This window comes from Eulemur rufifrons, chromosome 21 (assembly GCF_041146395.1).
Source record: "Eulemur rufifrons isolate Redbay chromosome 21, OSU_ERuf_1, whole genome shotgun sequence".
In the NCBI taxonomy this organism is placed as follows: Eukaryota; Metazoa; Chordata; class Mammalia; order Primates; family Lemuridae; genus Eulemur; species Eulemur rufifrons.
Genome location: NC_091003.1, coordinates 10,939,717 through 10,965,638, shown reverse-complemented (window position 1 = coordinate 10,965,638; position 25,922 = coordinate 10,939,717). Strand labels below are relative to the sequence as shown.

Genomic DNA, 25,922 nt, shown 5'->3' with positions numbered 1-25,922 from the left:
CACAGACACATAATGCAGTACTACACAGGCATTAAGAATAAGGTTTACCCTGTAAGTGCTAACATGGAAGATCACCAGGATGTGTCATGAGGTGAAGAAAGGTACAGAAAAGTAAATAGAGTGGGACCAATGTGTAAGATGTGAGAGGGCCTAGAAGTATGGGGAGAGGGAGGAACATTTCGACTTCTTTTTGGATATATTTTCTTTGACTTTTTTTTTTTTTTTTAAGACAGAGTCTTGCTCTGTTGCCCGGGCTAGAGTGCTGTGGTGTCAGCCTAGCTCACAGCAATCTCAAACTCCTGGGCTCAAGCAATCCTTCTGCCTCAGCCTCCTGAGTAGCTGGGACTACAGGCATGTGCCACCATGCCCGGCTAATTTTTTTGTATATGTATTTTTAGCTGTCCAGATCATTTCTTTCTATTTTTAGTAGAGACGGGGTCTCACTCTTGCTCAGGCTGGTCTCGAACTCTTGACCTCGAGCAATCCTCCTGCCTCGTCCTCCCAGAGTGCTAGGATTACAGGCGTGAGCCACCACACCCAGCCAAATTTTACCAATTTTTTAAACCAAGTATTTAAAATATATTTTAGCAGTCACTTGCCAAGCATTTACCAAAGAACATAGATTCTTTATCACATCTACATTGTTCTCCAATATTTCTATGCAACAATGGGGATGAGGGCAACAAAAACAATTCTAACCAACAATATAAGGCCAGCAGCAGGCTCAGCATGGTGGCTCACACCTATAATGCTAGGACTCTGGGAGGCCAAGGCCGGAGGATCACGAGAGCTTAGGAGTTCCAGACCAGTCTGAGCATGAGTGAGGCCCTGTCTCTACTCAAAACAGAAATAATTAGCCAGGCATGGTGGCGTGCCCCTGTAGTCCCAGCTACCTCGGAGACTGAGACAAGAGGATCGCTTGAGCCCAGGAATTGGAGGTTGTAGTGAGCTATCACGATGCCACCACACTCTAGCCCAGGCAACAAGAGAGGCTGTCTCAAAAACATAAATAAAAATAAAATAAAGCCAGCAGCAGCACACTTGCACATCACCTCAAGCTTTATTTTCAAGCTCACTCAAGATAAGAGATGCGGGCTGCAAGTAAATCAGGTGCACATTTCCACAAGCGTCTCTGTGTTCAGGATCCATAAACAGCACTACCACTGCAGCACGGTCTGGGAGACACAATCGGTTCTGGATTCACTACGGACTTCAACCTCAAGCAAATTATTTAGCTGGCTTCTTTGGACCTCAGTTTCCCCATTTGTAGAAGAGTATGTGTGTGCACATTCATATGTGTGAACGGCATGGTGAGGCTATGAAATGATTCTAAAACTGCATGATTCTACCTTAAAAGTACTGCAACTTTTGCATAGGTGATTTGGAAAAAAAAAACAAAAAACTGATAATTTGTAAAGTAGCAAACATGCTTACGCTGCTCTTATGTTATCTATCCAAGATCTCAATAAACATATCTCAAATATTAATAATAATGCCACAATAAAAGCTTAGCTAAATTTCTATAGGCTGAAAAGAAAAACAGTGTCTACTAACATCAAACCGAAAGAACAGAGTTCATGTTGCTAAAGTAATAAAAACATTTTCAAGATCTCAGTCCTAATTTTTATTTTAAAACAGCATATGGATAGAAAATTCCCCACAGCCACTGTACTAGAGTTTTGTCCCTCTGTGCCAAGTGCTGATGTTACACTGACTCTAAAGATTTGCAATGGTGCTATGATATCAACACTAACACTCTGAAATGTGTTGTGGGCCAACTTTCAGACAAGCAGGGAAACAAAGCTTTTGGAGATTCAAAACTTCACAATACAACAGGGGTTAGGAGCATGAGAGGCAGGTGTATAGCACATCACGGCCATTGAAATTATTATCTCCATTAGCTATAACCTGTCATGTATCTCTTTACATAAGAGAAACTAGTTTTAGACTATTCTTACCTAGTTCAATAAACCCATAGCTGCTCAAAAAGAATTCTATCAGTGCCAAAGAGACAACGTATTATTATCAATTATGTTCTATGGTACGTAAGTGCCAGGAAAAGGTAGGCACTGACTTTCATTTTTCTATGTCCATATTTGTCAATAGATTATCTATGTCTATCCCTTTTTCACTATTCTCTTTGGGCTGAGCAGAGGCTAAAGGAAAAGTAGGCCAAGTATATTTAATATTTTACACCAAACAAGTTATTTGCTTAAGATGGCTTGGCCAGCCTTGTGTCTGGCACTAACACCCAGCCTGACAGTTCCAGTAGGAATTAAACACCAGTTTTAATGGGTGCTGTGTTCCAATGCCTACTAATGCATTGAGGGTTACTGGCCAACTTCTTCACATAAAGGCAAAAGTGAGTATGTGTGTGAACATGTGTGTGTGCCCACATGTACGTATGGAGGGATTACAGGGGGGAGCCGGCCGCAGCTGCTTAATTTTTGTAAAGCTTTTTTTTTTCCTTAATAGGGAGGAGGGTTGTGGTTACTTACCATCCTCATAAGCCGCTACCGCCAGCGAGCTGTTTATCCTCACAAAGGAGACATATGGCTGCATTCCAGACTCATCCTCCTCATACTCTGATTCCAGGAAGGGGGCTACGTAGTCCCAGGTGCGGGTGTCCCACACTCTCACGTCCCCTGATGTATATCTGGAAAAGAAGGACATACTTGGTTCCAGAAGGGGACTGAAGAACAGGGCCGTGGTGGGAGAAATGTGGAGGGCCTTAAAACAACGGAGGCACTGTTTAGACGACTAATTCCAACCGGAGAAAATGTCAACTAGATGACAGAAGGCTGTGAATGCGTTTCACATTCTCACAGCACAATGGTGACAATTTCAAATGAGAAAATGATAATAAGAAGTGGGTCTCCAGATCTCCTTGCTTTTCCTTTTACGCTATTATAACCAATCTGCTACCGTAAGTTCTCCCACTAAAAGGATCACTAGCAGAAATTTGTGTAAGCAACACTATTTACACACACACACACACACACGAAAGACAGAGAGATGCCGCAGGGATACTAAGAACTAATGTCTTACAGGCACAGGCTTTCTAATACCTCATCCATGCATCAGATTTGACTGATTAAAGTCCCCGAAGACTCATTGATTTGCTGAAACAATTAAATCTTGCCTTTAGCAGCCAGACAGTGCTGCCTTCTTATGAAAAGCTCTTGCCGAATGCATGACACTCCCTGGCTTTGCCTAGAAAACAGGAGCGCTCACTCTCTGCTATCACTACTGCCACTCCAACAAATGACTCTCTCCATCAAAGCCAAGGCAGGGCCAGAACCTGCTCAGACACAAGGCCCCCCAGATAATGGAATGGACAGATGATGAGATGGGGCGATGCCTGCCACTGGTATTTAAGTTCAGTCGCTTACATCTGCTACAGAGAGGTTCATTCCACACGTAAAGCAACTGTGTGTTATGGAGGCAGACGGGAGAGAGGCCTCTAAGGCCTCATGCTGTGCCCACACAAACACGAAGATAGGCAGAAAATTTTAAGGGGTTCATCGTCTTCCTGAGGCCCTAGCCATAGTTCCTTCGGGGTTTCTTTGTAGAGCTGAACAAGATAACCTCTGAGATTCACTGAATCACTGAAATCTATTGACGTGATACCTTTATGAAATAGCTATAGAAGATCAATCTCAGGTAAGATTTCTTGATAAAGCAACTAAGAATGCTCCGATTCAGGAATGCCTCATTTACCAGTACTCCCCCCAGATTATTAATCTACAGTACACATGTATGTTACACCACCCAAAGGTCGTTCTGTCACACCAATTCTCCAGGTTGGAGAACTCGGCTCTCTACCTACAGGACAGCACTTGGAGTGCGCATGTGCTATAGAGAGCACAACTGCAGAGACGCGCTTTCTGAAACTAGGTGCTGTACCTCTGACCACTCTCTAGTAAACAGAAAAACGCTCACAGCACAAGGGTCCTTAAGCCCAGCAATGAGCAAGCAAGGGCAGATACTGACATCACTCCGGCCAGAGCACGGCCACTGGTTCCCAGGCTCTCAGGCAGTGGTCCGATCACCCTTCTCAATGAGGAGCCCTACACCAGAACACATAGCCCATACTTGACACCCTGAAAACAACTCAGGCCGTTCTCTGCAGTAAGGCCACTTGCTTAGTGACAGAGACACTGAATAGCAATAACAGCTTGAATTTCTAGACTGTGTGTGATTAGTTTCTTAGGGTTAAATTCTATGTGAAAGGAACTAGCTGATTCAGAAAAAATAAGAAGGATGGCAAAATCTTTCAGAAATACAGAGAAGGTAAGTGAAAGAAAGAAAAAGCAAGCGAATTTAGGAGATCAGAGAACTAAGAAACTTTAAGAAAAAGAAGTGCACAAACAAGGAAAGTTTATTTACTTCCCGTCAGTCTTGGTCACTGTTTTTCAGTAACGTGTATTACACCACGCTAGTAGTCTTCCCGCTGCTCTCTGTGGTGCCCCCTTAGGGGCCACAGTGGGAGGACAGAGCGCAGAGCAGAGTTTTGATGCCCTGAGCTCCAGCCACCGTAACACAAAGAGTTCCCAGGCAAAGCAGCAACAAACAGAGCAAAGCTTGAAAAAAGGTGCTTTACCTGCTGAAACAGACAGAAGTGAACAGACAAGTACAAACTGTTGAGCTGATCCTTGTATTAGGGGGGAGGAGGTAGGGAAGAGGAGAGAGGGAGGGCAGGGATCCCATGAGAACAGCACTCTATTAACATCTGAAAGGTTCCTGACAAGCCTTTCTCCTGTAAAGACAGACTCCCACTCAAGCTATGCGTGCTCCCCTCAACCAGCTTCAGATCACCACCGAACTATCATAGCTGGTGTCTGAATTCCTTATTTTTAATCAGTGGTATCATCCATCTCAGGTCCCTGATAGGAAAACAGAGGGGCCCCTTCAACTCTGCCCTTGCCCAGCACCCACACTGCTACATACGCTCCGGCCACCAGGCTCTTTCCGTTCTCATTCCCAGAGTCACTGTCCTGGTCTGAAGCCCTCAACACTTCCCCTGACTGTTACAGGCTCCCCCCTTCTCAGCTGCACACGCCTTCCAACAACCTGTGCAAGCCAAGCCCCCCAAAATACTTGACGACTGCATGAATCTGTCTTCGGGAAACACTCCCTTTCTCCCTCACCCGCCCTGAGGTGGGTCACTAGACCATATCCCCTCACACTATGATCCACCTTGATGGCAACCTGGACGTTTCCCTCATGGCGATTGTGTGCGTGTGATTATCTTACTATTTGTCTCCCTACCAGCCTATAAACCTCGGAGGTCAGGGTCTTGTTCACAGCTGTACATCTAATGACTAGAACTGCGGTCCCCAACCCCCGGTACCGGTCCGAGGCCTGTTAGGGACCGGGCCACAGAGCTCCATCCCACCCCCGTCCTCCCCTCCCTCATCCGTCTGAGGAAAAATTGCAACCAGGGGTGTACACAGCAGGAGGCGAGCACTGGTGAGCACGGAAAGCTTCATCTGTATTTACAGCCACTCCCCATCACTGTGGAAAAATTGTCTTCCATGAAACCGGTCCCTGGTGCCAAAAAGGTTGGGGACCGCTGGACTAGAAGGACAACAATCAGAAGAGAACAGTGCTTGACACATACCCTTACAGGGAGCCCTCTGTAAGGTCTTACCTCTTAATGCCTTATTGATAAAGGTTTAATTACGAGGTCTACTGAAAACACTTCACAGACGAGCTTCCAGCCCTCTCCCTAGCCTCACCTTCTCTTTCTTAGCACGAGCCAGCCTCCAGACAAGCTTCTAAACACTCTTGCCTCCGAACCCCAGCTCCATCATCCCCCCGCCTGGAGTGCCTTCCCTCCTCAGCACCCAGCCTGGTGGGGCTCCACCCTGGCTGCCCATCTGAACCACCTGGAATGCTTTTTAAACTCCCTATACTCTAGCACACCCCAGACCAAAGAAACCTAACTGTCAAGGGTGGGACCAGGCATCAGTGTCGTCGATGTGCAGCCCAGATTGAGAACCACTGACCTGGCCCAAACCTCCCAAACCCCTCGAGGTCTAGCACAGGCCCTCCCCTCCTCCACAAAGGCTTCCCTGACTCAACTACTATGCCCTTTATTTGAAGAAATGACATTCATTGCTATATTCCATATGCATAGATCACGTCTCTGCAACTTGGCTAGAAAGTCCTCGAGAAGGCTCTGCTGTACCTCTGTAACAGTTCCTTGCACACAGACTGACTCTCTGTATTAAGCACACAAAAATAAATGGTGATTAAAAGGGAGTGTCCACAAGTAACGACCTGACTGGTTTGAGGGGCACCTCTTTTTATTTCCCCAGCCCACCCTCCTGTGCTAATGATTAGTGAAACACCCAGAATGCACACATTGAGGTGCACGAGACTTCTTGCACTTGTTTCCAAACTGATTAAAATAATCTCTGTAAAACATGGGATAAGCTATCTCAGTAAACATGAAATTCTCCATACATACCTATTTCAAGTAACTCTATTCTTCATGGCCAAAGAGCATGGTAAAAACATAAATGTTTTGCTGCAAAATGACTCAGGAGGTAAAATATAAAAGACTCTGTCTCCTATATTGATGGAACAGAGACTAAGTACCCTATTTCAGTGGGTCTGGATTTATGACTCAGCAGCAGGCTCCCAAACTGAATGCACGAGAAAGCCACTATCGCATGAGAGTCAGACTCTAATGAACTTGTGTTAAAGAAAGAGACATTTTCAGGAGAGTCAAACATTGGTTGGGGCAGAAGGACTTGGACCAAACCCTAAATGTGATCTGAAAGTGCTTAACAACATTGGCCAGGAGAGGCAAGAACAGATATCGAACGGAGGTAGGGAAAAGGCTGATTTTTATCCAGAGCTCCAGATGTCTTTATTGCTGCCTAATGACAATTACACTCAACCAATTAAGACACACCACTATGACAGTTGCATTGTCAGTAAGCCTTTGGACCCCAGTGTTGATGGCTCTCTAATTAGTGTCTGTGCAAAGTACAACTGCAACTAATATACTAGCTGATGTAAGAACACTAAAGAAAAACTGAAGGAGAAAAAAGCCTTTTCCAAATGAGTAACGATGTGCCCCAGCCCATGGCACGGGCCAGTGAAACTGTATGCTTTCCCAGTCTTTTCTACGCTTGGCAAGGTTGAGTCTACCTCTAAATAAATAGGTCAGAGACCACAGCTGATTTTTTTGTTGAACGAATGAGAATAGAGCATCTCTCAAGCTCGGCACACCAGAGCAATTGCCAATTTAAAATGATTTACCGCCAAAGAGCTTCCATTAACTAGTAAGTTTCCAATAAGGAGACTACTTATTTAGACTAAGAGACTAGAAGAAACACTGTACAGCTAAAACCAACCTTTAACCTTTCTTCTTCATAAATACCCAGCAGGGGTTCCATTCCACTTCCACGTGCCAGCTCTTATTCGCTAAAAACAAATTTTTTCAAGGCTCTTCATAACAACCTGGGGGATTATTTTAAGAATGCTCACAAGTAAGGTTAAGTGACTTACCCAAGGTCACAAGAAACATTTTAGTGGCACAGCTGGGATCAAAATGCGCCCCCGGTTTTTCTCAATCACTGCTTAGGCAACAAGCCACTCTGCCTCCTTAGATGACAGTGTCTTTAAATAAATACTGCTTTTAAGAACCATCTCCATTTAAGGGTAATATAAGGAATTTATTGTTCTCAGTATTGTGACTCAGGCTTGCAGGACACAGCCCCGACCCTAACTCATCAATCCTACCACTGACTTGCAACTGGAAGGTGAGAAGCTAACAGAACAATCTCAGTATGCTGGAAGCAGGCCTGTGGGGCCAGGCAGATGCAAGCCGTCCTCCTACACTTGCTTTTCCGATGATGTAGAAGGAGAGTTAGAACAGCTGATAAAACTTCCCCTTCTACAGGATCATACGTATACAACCACCCCCAAAGGAAGTCACGGTTTTATCCTGATCAGCACCCACAGCAGCCAAGAGGAGCCTTGTCATGAAGCCTCAGGTCGGAACAGCAAGTGGTTCCATCTGTTTGTCAAATTCAACAAACTGGTAGTGGCTGCCTATAGCCCTGTGTTGAGAAGGATTCCGAAGCTGTATTCCATTCAGCTTACCAGAAGAATCAGTGCCGTTAGGGATTTTTAATGACCACAACCGGGTGGGGAGTGAGGAAGGCAGCACCCCTGCTCCATGCAAAGCTCCGCCTGGCCAAGTCCAGACATCCTTCGGGACTCAGGTGAAATGCCACCTCCCAGGAGGAACCTGGCCAATGCTGAGCCTGTAAGAGGCAGCTCCCCCTAGCGTGTTATGTGCCCTGCTCTTCCCCCACCCTCACGTCTCCCACACTGCTCTGTAACCACCAGTAATTGTAGCCCTTGTCAGCCTGTAAACTCCCCAAGAGCAGGGGATGTGTATGGGGTACTCATCCCTGCTTAGTGAATGTTGACTGAATTAATGAATCTACTGACTCAAACCTAGAAGAGGGAAGTGGTTTAAAGCCTACTGAGAAATTAGGCAGAGGCCCCTAAAACTACAGTGCCCGCATTTCAAGAAACGTTCGTGCCCTTAACATGTAGAGGTTTGAAGAAATATTTACTTGCTCCATACTTTCTTCAGTAATACCAAAGATTACAAATCAATAGAAGAGTATTTACTATTTTCCATGAAACATGATTGTGTTGTATTATGCAATTAACAAAATGAACTCAATCCCACGGTGCAGAGTCTTTCTGTGGAAATGCACTACTACAAACATCGAGTGGAACTTAAGACGCATCAATTGAAAAATAATGAACATCTTAATGGACCTTACGAGATACATGCACTGCACACTTAAAACTGTTTTCCATACATCTTGGTTAATCACAATCAATAGAGTTAGAGTCAATGATGATTATGCAGAGTTATTGTAGCTGTGGCCCTTCCCATTATTCCTTGGAGAACCAGAGATGGATAAATGCCATCATGAGTTCACCAGTATTTATTAAGGATATTCTCGAGCTCCTTCATTAAAGACATAATAAATGTAATGCTCTCTCCTTCAGTCGCTTATCAATATCTTACCTCAGACTTATTTACCAGAAGAGCATGTATACTTCACAGCAGAAAATAAACAAACTTTGAAGTATTTTTAAAAAGAGGTCACTGACGGGTAATGATCAAATTCCTTATGGGAAATAGTCCAATGTCATAATAAGCAGTAGCAAAAATCTACACAAGACTGAAAGTTTTTTAAAAAGGAGAAAGATGGAAAGCATGTCCTTAGTAAGTATGTGTGACATTGATCTAATACAACTTTATCAACAATCTGTACTTAGAAAGTATCAGTTATCTCAAGAGCCTCAAAGTAATCCATTGGTATTATCTATTTTTTATACATTCACACAAAGCTAACAGAGTATTAGAAACACCATCCTTAAGGACTTCTGTCCGTCAATAGACACTGTTTTAACATTTAGGGTAAATACAAACTAGTTCATATTGAAGGCACTATTAATATGTTGGCACGGTACACAGCTGATACAAAGGTGCATTTTTCATTATTGGGAAAAATAAAGAAATAAATGGCTAAAAGCAAGGTATTTAAGTTACCTTAGGTGACTACATTTAAACTATTTTCCAATAGTTCTTAATTATAAACAATGATCAAATTCAACTAAAGTAGCAATAGGCAAATTGAATCAAGCAGGGATTCAGACACCAAATTTTACATGTATAAACTACAAGTCCCAAATTTTCCTTCCTGTCTACAGAAGACTGGAAACGCTCTCAGCTCTGATGTCCAGGTTGTGTGGACAGAGCTGATAAAGATAAAAAACACATAGGAATCAGGTCACATCTGGCAGCTGAAGCAGTAGCCAGAATTCACTTGGTCGCTAGAGAGGAGTGGGCAGTTTTGTTATGTATCTACTTGGGCACACTTGTCTCAAAGAGAATGAGACAAAAACGGGACTACTGAGTATTTTTAGGGAAAGAAGAGAGCTAATATTTTACAACATTAAATGATACAGTTCTCCCTCCAACCACATTTGGCAGAGGAGAAACATGGATACACACTTGCTATTCCTTCCAGTAAAGGCAGGAGCTGTGCCAAAAAGGCAGATCACATCAGCAGAAATCAGGGAGAAAACATTTAGTAGGGGTAATGAAAAAAACCTGAACACAAAGAGGATGTTAATATATTTTTAAACTGAAAGGGGAGAAAAATGGTCCTCTAATGTGAACAGAAAAGTATGTTTTCTTATGCAAACTGAAATGCTTCAGCCTTATGAATCTTAAGTAACAGTGAGGGACTTTTATTGCAAAACACCACCATACTCCTGGGCATCTGATAAAAGCTTCTGGAGAGCTAATAGCTTAATGGTTAGCAGAGCTGGCACGGGGGCCTCCAAAGAGCTCCAGGTTTTACCTGAGATGCTCTCGTTCACTAGGTGGCTCTCCTTCACTGCTTACGGCAAATTACACCTAGCCTGACACCTTAGGTTTCTACTATGGCCCTCCTGAACTCATGATGTCATCTGTTTGCCACACTCAACTTCCACAGTGCAGCTGGGGAGAAGGAGAACAGTCCAAGCATCACAAACAGAACAGAGATATTCTCTTATCCCCTTTTCTTCTATTGTTTTTCCTAAAACATGAAACCTTAAAAACGTTCTAAAATTCTAAGAGCTGTGACCACCAAAGTGCAAAACAAAACAAAGAAACAAAACGCACATTTCCTGATCACTTACCAACAAACTTTCTAGATAGTATCTCTTCTTCTAAACCACAAGAAAAATACACACTAAACCTCACTAGCATTTCAGGGGATCCACAGAGAAAATGCAGACAGATGCTTCACTTTGAGAGAAAGACGAATGACTGATTCTGTAGAGACTGGTGACTTCTGAATAGCAATTTTCTCAAGTTAAAGATATGGGTAATTTTAGCTGAAAAATCAAAGTAAATGTTGTGTCTGAATGGCTCAGTCACAGTTAGGAATAAGTGAGGATAAGGAATGTCCACTTATCTCACACCAGCAAAGATGACAATTAACAGGTGCAGCCATTTTCCTGGGATGCTACATCCCTGCCTAAGGGGCCTAGTGACACCACAGAAAGGCGAGTGCGAGGGCCAGAGAAGGAGCTCACAGGAGTCCAAGGAAGTTCACAAGAGTGTGAGGTCACCAAAGGAGAACTTTCCTTCCATATACACTTTCCTTGCTACTGGGACTGATGTTAGGCTCTGAGGGCACAGAGATGCTTCACACAGAGTCCCCACCATTTCAAGAGGGGTAAGTCAATAGGACCAAAGGCTGCTAACAGGCTGGAGAGGACAAGCCAAGAAAAGGCCATTGGTTCATTAACCGAAAGGTCGGTGGTGACCAGAGTGTGCAACACAGTGGAAGAGCTGGGATGGAAGCCAGCTGGTGGGAGGTTAGACAGCAGAGGAAAGAAGGGCGGCAGGGGGGCGTGTGCTCTCATTGCATATGGCACTGACAAGGAGATGACAGGGATGGTGTGGAGACTTCAAATCATAAGGTTAACTTGGAAAGAAGCTGAGGATTATAAAGGTATTTTTAAATAATGTATTAATCTGAAAAAGCATAAGAATTCATTCCCCTAAGTCCAGTAATTTCACTTACGGGACTCTAGCCTAAAAAATAATCAGGAATGTGAGACTAGGGGAGGACAATGGAAGAACTTTAACTATTTTTATACACTTACATGGAATTTAAAGTTTCTACAATTTTTAATTTAATAATTTGGCAAGGTGTGGTGGCTCACACCTGTAACCCTGGCACTCTGGGAGGCTGAGGCAAGAGAATTGCTTGAGGCCAGGAGTTCGAGACCAGCCTGAGCAAGTAGGAGACCCCTGGTCTCTATAAAAAATATAACAGAAAAATTAGCCGGGCATGGTGGCCCGCACCTGTAGTCCCAGATACTCAGGAGGCTGAGGCAGGAGGATCCCTTGAGCCCAGGAGTTTGAGGCTGCAGTGAGCTATGATGATGTCACTGCATTCTAGACCAGGTGACAGAGCAAGACCTTGTCTCAAAAAAAAAAAAAAAAGGTTTAATAATTTTTAAAGATTTGTAGTACTAAAAAGGAGAAAAATCTGCACACTTCTACACATAAAATATTCACTGTATACACAAAATGAAACATAAGCAATGGTTTTAATGTCCACTACTAGGGGAGTAAGAAAACAGGATTCAAGGAGTTTTTGCTACAAATCAAAAAAAGTACTGAAAAGTATGTAATAACATGAAAAAAATTCCAGTGCAGTGAGGAGAACAAGGCCACAATATAGTGTAGGTTATATTATGTAAAAACAGGCATAGAAAAACAAACTGAAAACCAGATACACCAAAAGCCATAATAGGGGTTGTGTTACATGCTAGGATTTAGGTGGCTTTCTCTTCCCTATTTTCTGACATTGTTGCAAAAACAGCATGGCTTTACCGCTGCTTTTGTTTTTAAAAAGAAAAGAAATATACATGCTACAAAAGAAAAGCCAAAATGACAATATAATCCAGAAGGTTTCAGAGCAGCCAGCGCAGGCCGGAGAAGAAGGCAGCTCCGCCGCCCAGCTCTGTGCGTGCGTGGATGTCACAGAAGCACAGCAGAGCGGCCCTGTGCACCGCGCCCATCCTGGCTCTGGGCCACCTCTGCCTCACACAAAATAAGGATTCTGGAACAGATCATCTCTGAAGTTCCTTCCAGGTTTAAAACTGTATGATTCGAAGTTGAAAAAACTAGAAAATTAGAGAACAGACAAGAGAAAGTAGGCATTTCTCCAGTTTCCCACATAACACGTAGTATATAGGTGGCAGGGGGAATCTGTGTATTACATTTTCATGCTTATTCCACACAAAACAGTATACAATGAATGAAATATTACATACCACCCCGAGTTTTAAAAGATGCTTACAAATTACTGGAAAGAAAACATAGTAGATGGCTGTAAAGTAAAAATTTATCTCTAAATAAAATAACAATGTAAAACAAAAATATTTAAGTGGCGCCATGAGGCCACGTGCTTAGCTGCCCTAGAGACTGCAGAGACTCACTTCTCTAGGAGTTAGGAGACAAGCAGATACGGGGTGGGGGAGGTCATCAGGCTGGAGTGCTACAGAAACCTCTGGAAGGAGACAGGACTGGACTGGGCCTTAGTGGGTATTACGTTTCTTTTTGGGGTGATGACAATGTTCTGGAATTAGTGGTGTTGGTTGCACAACCTCATAGATTTACTTAAAAAAAAAAATCACGGAATTGTACACTTTGAAAGGGCGAATCTTATGGTATGTGAATTATACAGTCATGCATTGTTCAATAATGGATACGTTCTGAGAAATGCTTCGCTAGCATTTGTTGTTGTACAAATGTCATAGAATATTCTCACACAAACCTAGATGGCACAGCCTACCACACACCTAGGCCACGTGGTGCAGCCACCATCATATACGGGGCCCGTCGTTGACCGAACTGTCCTTATGTGGTACATGATCGTATTTTACTTTAAAAAGAAATAAATAAATGTGGTCGGAAGTGACTAAATAGAACAGTGTGGGGGAAAAAAAAAACAAAAGGACACTTGAGGAGAATAATCAGAAAAAAAGGTAAGTTGGAAACAAAGTCAAAGAACTCTGAACATCAGGAAAATGTAAATGGAACTCATTCATTAGATACTTTACTAAGCCAAGTCTTATGGACAAAAGAGTGAAGGTTCAAATGCTTTGAGAAAAACGCCTGCTTCCCTGCTGGAAAAACAAGCCTCAGATAGGCAGGGGGCAGGTCCTGTTCCCAGGACAGGTACTCGAGTGTCTGTCAGGTGAGTTTATGAGTGAATGACTACTTTAAAGTTACTCTAGTTTTGTGTGAAAAGAGCAAGGAAGAACCATGACCGGGTCGACTGTGAGGATAACTGCAATAAATGTCAGTTTAAGCCTATGCAACATGACCCCCAAAAAACCAGGAACAATTTATAGAGAAGTGAAAAGGTGAGAAGAGACTTTCCAACAGCCTTTGCTCTCCATCAAGGATATGAAATACACTTAACAGGTTTAAATGCAAAAATTTTCTATACTTTAGTGCTAAATACAAAAAACTAAGCCTCTGAACAGATTCCACTTATAGTAAAGAAAGAGAAAAGGGAAGGGAAGGAAAAAAAAAGAGAAATGCAAGTAAGTACAAGAGAAAGAAGTGGTGAGGTAGCCACTGTCTCTTTAAGAAGCTCCTTAGAGATACATAACTGTAGAAAGCCTGGTGAATACAACATTGATTGGGAATGAGGTAACCACAAACACCGCTGTCTCAAATGAAAAGGGATTCAAGATCTGACCCAGAAAACAAGCATCGTAACCACCAGATAAAATTTTAATGATAAACACAAGATGCTCTACATATACAAGCAAGGCTGAAGTATCTCAGGCTAAGCCATAAACGTAAAGTTCTCTTTGAAAGAGGAGCCATGAGGAGCCTCTCTGACCTACAGATCAAGTTTCATCCTATTGATCCACAAAACTCTGCCATCGCTTTGCTTTGTGCTGGCATAATCTGTAATGCTGCACAGACCTCAAGGGAGCAGAGAAGCAGGGGAAGACGGACTGGCATCTTCACTTGCAGTGGGCCTGCCTTTCAGGGGTTCCATGTCCAGATATGAAATTCATAATCGGCTCTGAGACTGAAGCCTCTCCTTTACTTCACATTTCTTTTTATAACTCTTTCAGTCCAGTCTCAGCATTCTGTCCTCAACTGTCTTCTCACACACTAGGTGGAGACCCCTTTCAGCTAGAATGATACAAGTACCTTTTGGAGTTACCACCAATTGCAGAATTCAGGGACAGAAAGGACCTTGTGTATCAGGAGCACTTAGGCCCATGTTTTTGCAACGAGGTACAGTAGCCCAGTGCGCACTGATAACTGGATGGACAGAATTCCAGATTTCTGGTCCACTAATCTTTATAAAATAATAGTTCCACAGCACTCCCAGGAAGGGCATTAACCTCTAAATCATAGCCTGTGAAACAGAAGCTGAAGAAAAGCCTTACTCCTGGGCATAGCTTGTTTAAAGCAAAAATACTTTTTCATAGGCACTGCATACCACAAAATATTAAAATAATCTGACTGCTGGGAATTCAATTCAAATGGTATTCCTTTTTAAAGAATGCTGCTTAAGGAAAGATTTTTATTTAAAGAAAAAGACTCACCAACTACTAAGTTTTTAAGTCCAAGCTTTATTTTTGTTTTCCTACAGGCAGGAACCTCCCTGAGGTGGCTCACAAGCAGATCCAGACTTAGAAATTTAAGTGTTCTGGTCTCTACTTTATGGCATTAAGCATATAATTTGAGACTGTGCTTCAAAATACCTTCCTGATCCAAAAAGAAAACAGATCGTATTGTGTGTTAAAGAAATACAGAAATGTACATCTGCAGCAAAACATGAAGAATTCATGAAAGTGGTTTTTAGAACAAAAGCCAAAGGAATTTACAGAAACTTAAATTAAATTTCTTGGCAAGGGAGACAAATAAAAAGCCTATTTCAGCAAATACCTTAAACGGCAAATACCTACTATGTGGTGGGCGTGGTGGGGGAAAAAAGATCATACGTGGCCACAGCCACACATAAAAGCGTCAGAATAAGAGAATAAGAACAGGACCGGTTTGTGCCAACACTTATTATTTTTGCTTGACTTTTTTATGTCTTCATAAAATACAAACTGTTTGCCTTAATGAAAATCTAACATAACATGCCACGGGAGTGATTTAAAAGCTGGGAAGACATATTGAGACAAATGCACTGCAGATGCGCTCCGCACGGCTTGCTTCTCGCCACTCACTCCCGAGCTCTCACATCCCAGGGAACAGAATCACAGATTTTCCTCTTGAGCACGGGCTGTAACTGAGGAAGGTACATGTTCTCAAGGCAAGATAAGGTCACTAGGACTCAGCAGGAGGTACACGAAAAATGAAAGACCTTAAGACGAAGAGCACTAAGTGAAAATGGTTTTGCTTACCCAGCAATGACAACACCATCGTGAGAATGCACATCACACAACACTGCGTCAGGAACATGCTCCAGCTCACTCACAGCACCTTTGCGATTCTGCGTAAGGAAAAGGGGACGAAGGTTACACTATTCTTGGGATAGCCAAACACAAAGCATTTTGCTCTCATCACATTCCATAGTTACTTTTTATGGAATGTACAGTACTGCATTCAAAGTTATAGAACAACAGAGGGAGACCCTGTCCAAAAAACAAACAAACAACAAATTACATTTAATGAAAGATGCATCATTTATAATTCATTCATATAGTTCTCATTATTAATACTATCAGGAAATGGGCTTGCGACACTCCAAAGAGAAGTCTCCTCCACACTCTGCCTGCAGTTCTACTCCTGTTCACTCAATAGAAAACCATTTCTTAGGCCGGGTGCGGTGGCTCACGCCTGTAATCCTAGCACTCTGGGAGGCCGAGGCGGGTGGATCGCTCAAGGTCAGGAGTTCAAGACCAGCCTGAGCAAGAGCGAGACCCCGTCTCTACTAAAAAAAATAAAAAGAAATTATCTGGCCAACTAAAATATATATAGAAAAAATTAGCCAGGCATGGTGGCACATGCCTGTAGTCCCAGCTACTTGGGAGGCTGAGGCGGGAGGACTGCTTAAGCCCAGGAGTTTGAGGTTGCTGTGAGCTAGGCTGACGCACGGCACTCACTCTAGTCCAGGCAAAAAAGCGAGACTCTGTCTCAAAAAAAAAAAAAAAAAAAAAGAAAAGAAAAGAAAACCATTTCTTGAGCACTTACCAAAGGTGGCTTTGTGCTTGTTTGAGAGAAACAATGAATAGACATTCACTTAAATTGTATATAACTTGTACAGTGTTCTTAAGTGCCAAATGCTACGAAGTGAGTCTTCAACCACCTTCACTTCTGGCACCTCCAGCCCAAGTAAGGATGTACCTGCCTTCCTCCCTTGCTTTCTCTATCACCAAAGAGGAAGCAAAAAAATGGGGCTGCTTCTTTCTCTCTCAGGGTCTGACAACTCTGAATGTGAGCCAGGGGACACTGAATATCTCCAGCTCTCATGCTTGGCCTCAGTTAACACCCAGCTCCCAAGCTTTCCTTAAATTGCAGCCCCTTCAACCAGGGTTAGACCCTGGCCCCCAGTTTGTCTGGGCAGCTTTCTTTGTCACACCTTTCTGCCTGCCTCTCATCTGTGTTCATCACACAGGCCTAACCAGACATACAGGTGAGAATGCTGGGGGCTCCCTCCAGAGGAGTTTATTACCTTGAGTAGATGCAAACGGACATTGCAGGTCCAGAGTGAATTTGCTTAATGGTGGCGTCTTAGCAGCCTAAGAAACCATAGCTACACTAATTCTCAAGATGCCGGTTCTTAACCAAGGGTGATTTTGTCCCCCAGGGAACACCTAGCAATGTCTGGAGATATTTTTGGTTGTCACAATTGGGGGAAGGAGGAGAATGCTACTGATGTCTAGTCGGTAGAGTCCAGAGATGCTGCTCAACATTCTGCAATGTACAAGACAGCTCTGACCACAAAGAATAATCTGGCCCCAAATCTTACTAGTGCTCGGTTGAGAAACCCTGAATTAGAGAAATGCTGCTCTTATTAACTTTGCTAGAAACTGTGTGAGGTTGCCCAGATCAAGCATATCGGTCACTAATCAGGTTATGAGGTGACTAGGGACAGCCATGCACATAGGCAATAAGTCACTGTCCAGTAATGAGCTTGTTAATCTCCAAGTCTATTAGGATCGACCTTTACGGGAGAGAAAAGAGCATGGTTCCATCCCCTCTCTACGACTGAATATCCAGCCTTGAGAGTGGGGAAGAAACGCTGCCACCATGCCGCTGTCTCGTCATGCCTCAAACAGCTTTATGTAACACGGCTCTTGACAGTTATTTCCTATAGAAACACTTCACTGTGCAAATTCTTAGCTGTGATCTAATATTTCTGTAGAGACTTTGAAGTGATAAATGTTATGGAAGCAAGCCAATAGGTTATGTGAGGGAAGAGAAGACAGTGCTTAGAGATATTTAATAATCTCCCTCTTACATTTACTGGAAATGACATTTTCAGCTCCTCCTTTGTATGCAGGTGGTGCTTTTGCTTTCTTGGTCCCTCCAGAGCATTGCTAAAAGTGAAAGGGGCTGCACTGAGCCTCCTCCAACGATAATCCTCCTCTAACAATCAGAGGGGAAGTGGCTGGCAACCCAATCTCATGCCTTCCTCTCCTGGAAAGCAAAAAGATGCTCCCAAATCTTGTGGCTGAAAATGGGGGTAGATATTCTAATGGAGAACAAAATGGGCAACACATCACCAACAGCTGAAGGGGCGGCTCAACACACCCCACTCCCTTTGCTTTTGGCAGTTAACCTCAGGCTGTGAGTGAAGGCTTGGATTCCCATGTCCTCGTAGACTGTTCTTCTACAGGTAATGATGTTGGACACTGCCTACCTTCCAGTTGGTTCTTAACATGTGTTCCTTGGCTCGGCACTCTTGAAAGATGAGCTTCCAACAAGAATAGTCCGAGATGCTGCTCTCTGGAAGGTGCCCTTCCTGCTGGCACAGCCTGTACCACAGCACTTCATCTTCTGCAATCACCTTCCATGTCTTGCTCACCTAAAACCGCAGAAGTGACACAAATGTCAGATCCTGCAATTAGAAAAGCCCCTTGCCATCCAAAAATCAATCAACACCTATATTATTGCCCTGGGTTTATGGCAGTATAAAATGTCTCATTAACAAAACACTCTGAGGTGAAAAAAAATACAAGCAAATGTTTCCAGTTTTATCTTTCAAGATTTCAAAATTGTTGTACCACCATGTAATATCACATTTTAGACTCCTTGGTTAAATTGTAACCTAACGAATAAGAGAAGAAAATACACAAATACATAAAATGCAAAAAAATACAAACTTTAACATGGTAATTAGCTATATGATCATACACTGCTTTTCAGAACAGAATCTCTTTACTTTTTACCAATAGCACTTATTTTCATTTATAGAATTGGAGATCAATGGCATCTGAAAAGAAAGGCTTTCATAAAACAAGAACCCATAACTTAAACTTCTGGTCACATAAGAAATTCAAATTTATATGACATGTGAAAACTTAGATTTTAAATGTATAGACTGTCTTAAAATTAAAAGAAAACTCAAGCTGTTAACCAGGACTGTAAGATCCTATATACAGAAATTAATGTTATGTCTGGCCTGAGTTTCAAATCCCAACAGTATCCAAAGGAAATGGCCATTTTAGTGATTGGTGTTTTGTTTTCCAACCCTAACATGGGAGGAAAATGGGTTTACTTCATCACAGGATGATGCACAAAGCTGGCCAGAGTGCAAAGGGTGGACTCTGCCGTCAGGACGAGAAACTGACCCGGCAGATCATGAGCTGGGTCTGCAGCACGCTCTGGGAACGCAGGATCCAGTGCTCAGCGCTTGCTGCCCACAGTGGGAGTGGCGACCCGTGTTTACAGTACCCCGTGCTCTTTAACATCCCCTTAGGGCCACTCCAAGGACAGAGAGACAAGAAAAGAGAACGTGAGAGAAAGCCAGAGCCAGCATACGGCGTGTGCAGGGCAGACTCTCACTACACAAGGCCCTGGGTGATGGAGCACTGATAGGGAGTTCACTCTTGGAACAGCAGGGTAAAGACCTACAAAACCCTGCTCCTCCAAAAGCAACAAGAAGGCTGCCAAGAATGACCACGACCGACTTTTTCAGAACTCTGGAAATTAATGAAAGGCTTACCACGTTCTGAGAAACATTTATTCACGAAAAATGGCTGAATCTCAAGTAAGAACAGTGACCTTTGGCTTGTTTTAATTTGCCCTAATCCTATCTCTTCCTCCAGCTCCATGGTAGCCTTAAAAACCAATAGCGTCACAAGTATGGCAGCTGTAAAAACCAGCAGCCTAGTAGTCACGGGAAAGGCCAGACAGGTTTAGAGCTCCCCAAAATTCCAATCCCCAGAGAACTGTCAGCATTTGACCTATCTGGCAGCTTGCTGGAAAGCTCTATTCTCAAAGTTTGTCTTTATCTGACCTGACGGAATGATTTCTCGACCCTATCTCAAGGGCATTTGTCCAAAACAATAAGGGGCAAACTGTTTGAACACTGCAGCTGCCTGAGGTGGCACTGGCAGTTGGGGCCAGCAAGAGGCTGACCAAAAAGCTTAAAAGAAGAAACTGAAAAATGGATGTCCACAGGGGGCTTTGAAAGCCTCCAATATATTCCTGGGGGTCTAGAATGCCACATGCGTATATAGGGCTGTACATGTACACAGGAAAGACTGGGAAGGCCCTGGTCTCTCAACTCTGGCTAGCCTTGAGGATCTGCACAAGCAGGAGGTGAAGGCTAAGGCAGAGCTGTAAACTGCTAGAAAGGCGAAGGGAGTGCTCCAACATACAGAAAGCACCTCAGCAAAACCTGAGAGACGTGATGGTTCAATGGACTTAAGGAAATCCCTGTCCAATCACTAGCTCTAAGCTAACCAAGCAGAAACTTCAGCAGCTGCACTTGACAAAAAATACAAACTAGAGAATTAGTGTAGAAAAATCACTAAACAAAGAGCAGCAACAACAGGAAAAAACCCCCAAAAACCAGCAACAACAAATTCTGCAGGGGGGGGAGAAACTGATTTCCAGAATTGTCATTATTTAAAATGTCCAGTTTTTAACAACAACAAAAAAAATTATAAGACATGAAAAGAAATGGGAAGTAGGACACATACACAGGGAAAAAAGCAGTCAGCAGAAACTATCCCTGAGAAAATCCAGACATTGGGCTTACTAAACAGACTTTAAAGCAGCTATTTTAAATATGTTCAAAATATGAAAGGAAAGCATGTCTAAAGAAATAAAGGAAAGTATAAGAACAACGTCTTCCCACATAGAGAATATTGATAAAGAGATAGGAATTATAAAAAAGAATCAAACAGAAGTTCTGACATTGAGAAGTACAGTAACTGAAACAAAAAATTCACCAGAGGGGCTCAACAACAAATCTGAGCAGGCAAGACTGAGGCAGGAGGATTGCTTGAGGACAGGAGTTCAAGACCAACCTGGGCAACATAGTAAGACCCTGTCTCTAAAAAAACTGTTAAAAATTTAAAAGTTGAGCTAGCAGAAAAACCATCAAATTTAAAGACAGGATAATTGAGATTATCTAATCCAAGGAAGAAAAAGAAAAAAGAAACCCCAAAACAACAAAACAAAAACGAAACAAAAATGAGGAAAACGAACAGAGCCTCAGAGCCTGTGGGACACCATCCAACTGTACCAACATATGCAAAACAAAGCTATATGGTAGCAGGGTTTTGGGTGTACTATTAGAATTTAAGTGGGTATTAATCCAAACCAGGATTTTTAAGTTAAGATGTTCATTGCAATCCCTGGGCAACCATTAAGAAAAAACAAACAAACAAAATACAGTAAAATAAACAATGGAATTAAAATGGCATACTAGCAAATATCTATTTAACACAAAAGGAGGCAGGAATGAAGGACTAGAGGAACAAAAAGACGTAAGACATACAGACAGAGGCTAAAGCTTACAAAGTAAAAATTTCTTGGCCAAAAACCAAGAACTCAGCTTAATTCAGTCTCAAAATTTCTGACTTTCTGTCTCAAGCAAATCATACCAAAAATAATCATTATTACAATACCTTATTCAACCAAAAGCATATCAAAGCAGTATTGACCAACGTAACACTCTGATGGCACATTAAAGTTCTAGCCTCCTTAATCACACTTCTGCTGTATATGTGTGCATTCAAGTTTCAGGTATGATAAATAGTCACATCACCTAAGTCGCTTTCTCTGTAGGCATGGACACTTTGCACAGAATCCACAGCATCAGAAGTTAGGCTAAGTGGGCATAAGTAAGTGACAAGGCTTCTGTCATTCTTCTGAAACAAAGTGTCACACAGGGGCAGCACTGGTGGTACAGTGGTGAACACAGCTGCCTTCCAAAGTGTCACACTGCAATGCCAAAGATGTCACACTGGCTCAAGTCTTCGATGATTTAGAAATTGAAGAATTAAGAGGGATCTTGCAGATCAGTTAGGTGCATCTCCTCATGGCAAGAAGGCGCCTCACAGCATCCCTGGCCAGTGGAGGGCCAAGCGATCCTGGAATGCCTCTAGCGCAGAGCTGACCTCCCAAATAAGTCTGATCTACCACCAGGAAGTGTGACTTCTAGAAAGCACTTCCTTCTGTTGTGTAGAAAACTAATTCTACCTATGGCCCTGATTTTGCCCTTCAAAAGAGATCTATTCCCTCTTCCATCTGACAGTCCCTCAAACAGCTGAAGACAGCCATCACATTCCCCCTTAGTCATTTGTTCCTCGGTCTAAATAGCACCCATTTCCTTCTACTATTTGTCACATAGTTTCCATACCCACATTCTCTGAATGTGCCCTAATATTTGTGCATCTACAGTCCCTCTCTTCAAATATGGCACTCAGTACTGAATGACAGCCCAAATATGGGCTGTCCAAGTCCATGAACAGAAGAATCTTATCAGACACTAGGCTGCTACTTCACTTGTAGATATTTCATCACAACTACTCTACTAATGGGCCATTAAAGTTTCTGGAGTCTGTTTAATTTATTAAATATTTAAGGCAGACAAAAAAGGTGTAAAGAATATTACAAACACCCATGGACTCACTACCCCGCGTAAGAAATAAAATATTACTAATAAGCTTAAAACTCCAGTGTGTCTCTCACTGTTCACATTCTCTCCCCCGCAGTTTGGTGTTCATCATTCTTCAGGATCTTTTGAAACACAAACTGCAATTTTTTAAAAAGTGCCTATTTCTTACCTCCATGGTATTATTTCTTGCACCTAAGTTCGTATCGTTCTAAACTTTCTATCCATTTTAAATTCCACCTGATTGCCTGCCCCACACCCCAGCATTTTAGCATCCTCAGATCCTATCTGAATCCCAATTCTGTCATCCACTGCATTAGCTACTTCTCCCATCCATTAGTCATCTGCAAAATGTGGTCTGTGGGTCGTTGCATCTTAATTTAAAAAAAAAAAAAAGTTAACCAGGATGGTGCTGAGGACAGAGCTCTGTGGCAAACCACTGGAGCCCACTCCCCAGGCTGACACGGATCCATTAAGCAGCCCACCCTGGGCATGGCCACAGCATCAGTTACAAATCCACTTAACCACAATGTCATCCCACACTTCTCCATCTCAGCCTTAAGGGCTCAGGAAAACAAACCCTCATTTGATCACAAGTGGTCAGGCAATAAAGAATGGGATAACGACTCAATAACACTGGAGCTCCGGTTTGACTAGACAGAACACCAAGGTTTTATTTTTGGCAAGTTTGGTCCACAGCTGAGCCTACCCATGACACCCGGGTGGTGTCTGTCCATCTGTCTGTGCCAGAGTGAGTCTCAGCACCAGCCAATCATGAAGCACCAACAGGGATAGACCAACGTCAGCTGTGATGCGGCCAGGCCACAATTCAAATAGTTCCAGAACAGAGCACAACCCCCAACAGAGCCCTGGAATTCAGGATTAAATAAGGCGTAAGATAAGGTGTAACAGACACAGACCCTCACAGGTCCTCAAAGGCAAAAAGTGCTAACTAAACACAGGGCAGCTCTACTCTGATCCTTGGACTACATAAGCCTTCTTTGTAAAGACTGTACAACATAAAATTTTGTAAAAATCATGAAATGTAACTACTGAAACAAAACAGTATGAGTAGCTAAGAGATCATATAAATGTAGTAATTATTTCATTACACGGACCAGCATTTCCCAAAGCATGTTAGGTAGAACAATAGCTCCTTGAGGTGTTGATAAGCACCTTAAAAAAAGGACTCTAAAGTCAAATGAGTTTAGGGAACACTGGTTTAAACAAAACTGATCAGGATTCTTTGCTAATGCTTGGGACTAGGAAGGTTTCAAATTTCCAATTTTTTTTTTTTTTTCTGAGTTTTGGAATATTTGCATTATACAACTGAGCATCCCAAATCCAAAACTCTGAAATCTGAAATGCTCCAATGAGCACTTCCTTTGAGCATCCTGTCAGCGCTCAAAAAGTTTCAGATGATAGCATTTGAGATCTCTCGACTTTTGATTTGGGAGGTTCAATCTGTATAAGAAGCTGTATTTCTTAAACTCATTTGGTTCCCGACCTTTTTTTTGCAAGGAATTATCTCAAGAGCTCAGCGCTTTGCAGAAGTCACTTTACACAACACTGATATGGGTTTTTGGTCAATCAGTTAAGACATGTGCTGGGCACTAATTATGTACTGGGCAACGAGGCCAGCAGTGCTCATCCACTTTCCACCACAAGCTGCCAAACCAACACCTTTTGCATGTGAGAGACATACCATGGACACACTCAAACTGGGGGACTGCCTCCTTGCCGCTGAGGAAGCTATAGGGAAAAGTTTTGGTCCCTGCCCTTATACCCAAGTTGGATCACAAGACTGATCCCAAATTCGGGGGCGGGGATGTAGCTATAAGGCTGCCTTTTGTGAGATGGAGCCTCTGAATCATCAGCATTTTAGGAGAATCCAAATCCAGCACTCAATGACTGCAAACTAGAAAACCCCAATTAAACATTCTGGATGAGTTTTCATGAAAACTAAACTGTACAAATTTCAGCCACTTTAAAATGGAAAAACTTTTCAACAGGACTTTCAGGAAGTCTCAAATATATTACACCTTAAAAACTTCGGAAGCTGAAAGCAGATTTTTCTATCAGCTTAAGAGAAATGCCAAAGTCATTTTAAACAACAACCTGAGATTTATACAGCAGGGTTATGGGATGAAAAACTGTGAACCAAAAGATGATGCTCTGGCTCATCATCCACATCACTAACCTCAGAACAGCGCTTATTCTGTAGAAGATAATATTCAGGATAAAGTCTAAGTCCTAGATAACAAAGAAAAAAATCTCTTTGAGTGATTTATAAAAGGTAGAGGTAAGAATTACTTCCAAAAAGGGATCAGAATTGTACCTGCAATTAGGTATTAAAAACAGAAATGCAAAAAAAAAACAGAAACGTGCCAATAATTTCTGTGGCAAACTATAAAGGGAAGGTGCGTTTTTCCTTCTCTTAAGGGAGAACAAAAATTATAGGCTTGAAGAATTTCTTTTAATTCTGAAGAAAAAAAAATCAACAAGAAAAAGACCTAGTTAAACTTTCACAAGCAAATTTTAAAGGGCCTACCAAAAGGAAATCTTTGTAATTGTTTTGATTTCTTAAGTTATATTAATATTAAATCCAGCAAGTTTACAAGGCTGAATTTTCCAAAGCGCAAATGGTCTTTAATACCCCAGAATTGGAATGGCCCTGCTCAGTAAAGGCCCCACTGAGTGAGCCTCAGCTGCAAGAATTTGCTAATAAAAGTGTCTCCAGCATTTTGCTTTATAGCACCACTGTGAATTGCAGCATTTAAAAAAAAAAAAAAAAAAGAGCTCTTGGCTCAAAAATTAGCTTTATTAGCTCTGCCTGGATCAGAGCTAATACTGGTTACCAGTGAGGCTTAAGGGGGAGGTTGTCATTGTGCCTTACACTCACGCGCTCACAGGCCACATCTATTCGGGAAGGACACAGTCATATACAGATAGCTCTCCATTTACTCATCATCTCAGTTCCTCATTTGCTCTGGAACCCGCTAGCTTTTGCCCCCATCACGCCACTGATTCTGGACAAGGTCACCAATGACCTCCAAAGTTGCCAAATCCCATGGTTATTTCTCAGTCCTCCTCTTATCTGACAAACAGCAGCGCCCTTTGATCACTTTCTCCTCCTGGAGAACGTTTCTCCCGTGGTTCCAGGGGACTGTGCACCTGAGCTTTCTTCCTTCTTCACAGGGAACTCCTTCTGGGTCTCCTGCTGGCCTCTGATCCCACACTGTGCCAGGG

General features: G+C 42.6%; 1 protein-coding gene across 2 annotated transcripts in view; it reads right to left on the bottom strand.

Moving 5' to 3' along the window:
* Positions 1-25,922, bottom strand: part of FBXW8 (F-box and WD repeat domain containing 8) — a 103,968-nt gene that overhangs the window by 56,327 nt on the left and 21,719 nt on the right. For both annotated transcript variants that reach the window (XM_069496910.1, XM_069496911.1), the window contains exons 3-5: positions 18,465-18,629; positions 16,003-16,091; positions 2,499-2,656 (exon numbers count right to left, since the gene is read on the bottom strand). In XM_069496910.1, the coding sequence (XP_069353011.1) occupies positions 2,499-2,656; positions 16,003-16,091; positions 18,465-18,629 (412 nt within the window). The remainder of the gene's footprint in view (positions 1-2,498; positions 2,657-16,002; positions 16,092-18,464; positions 18,630-25,922) is intronic.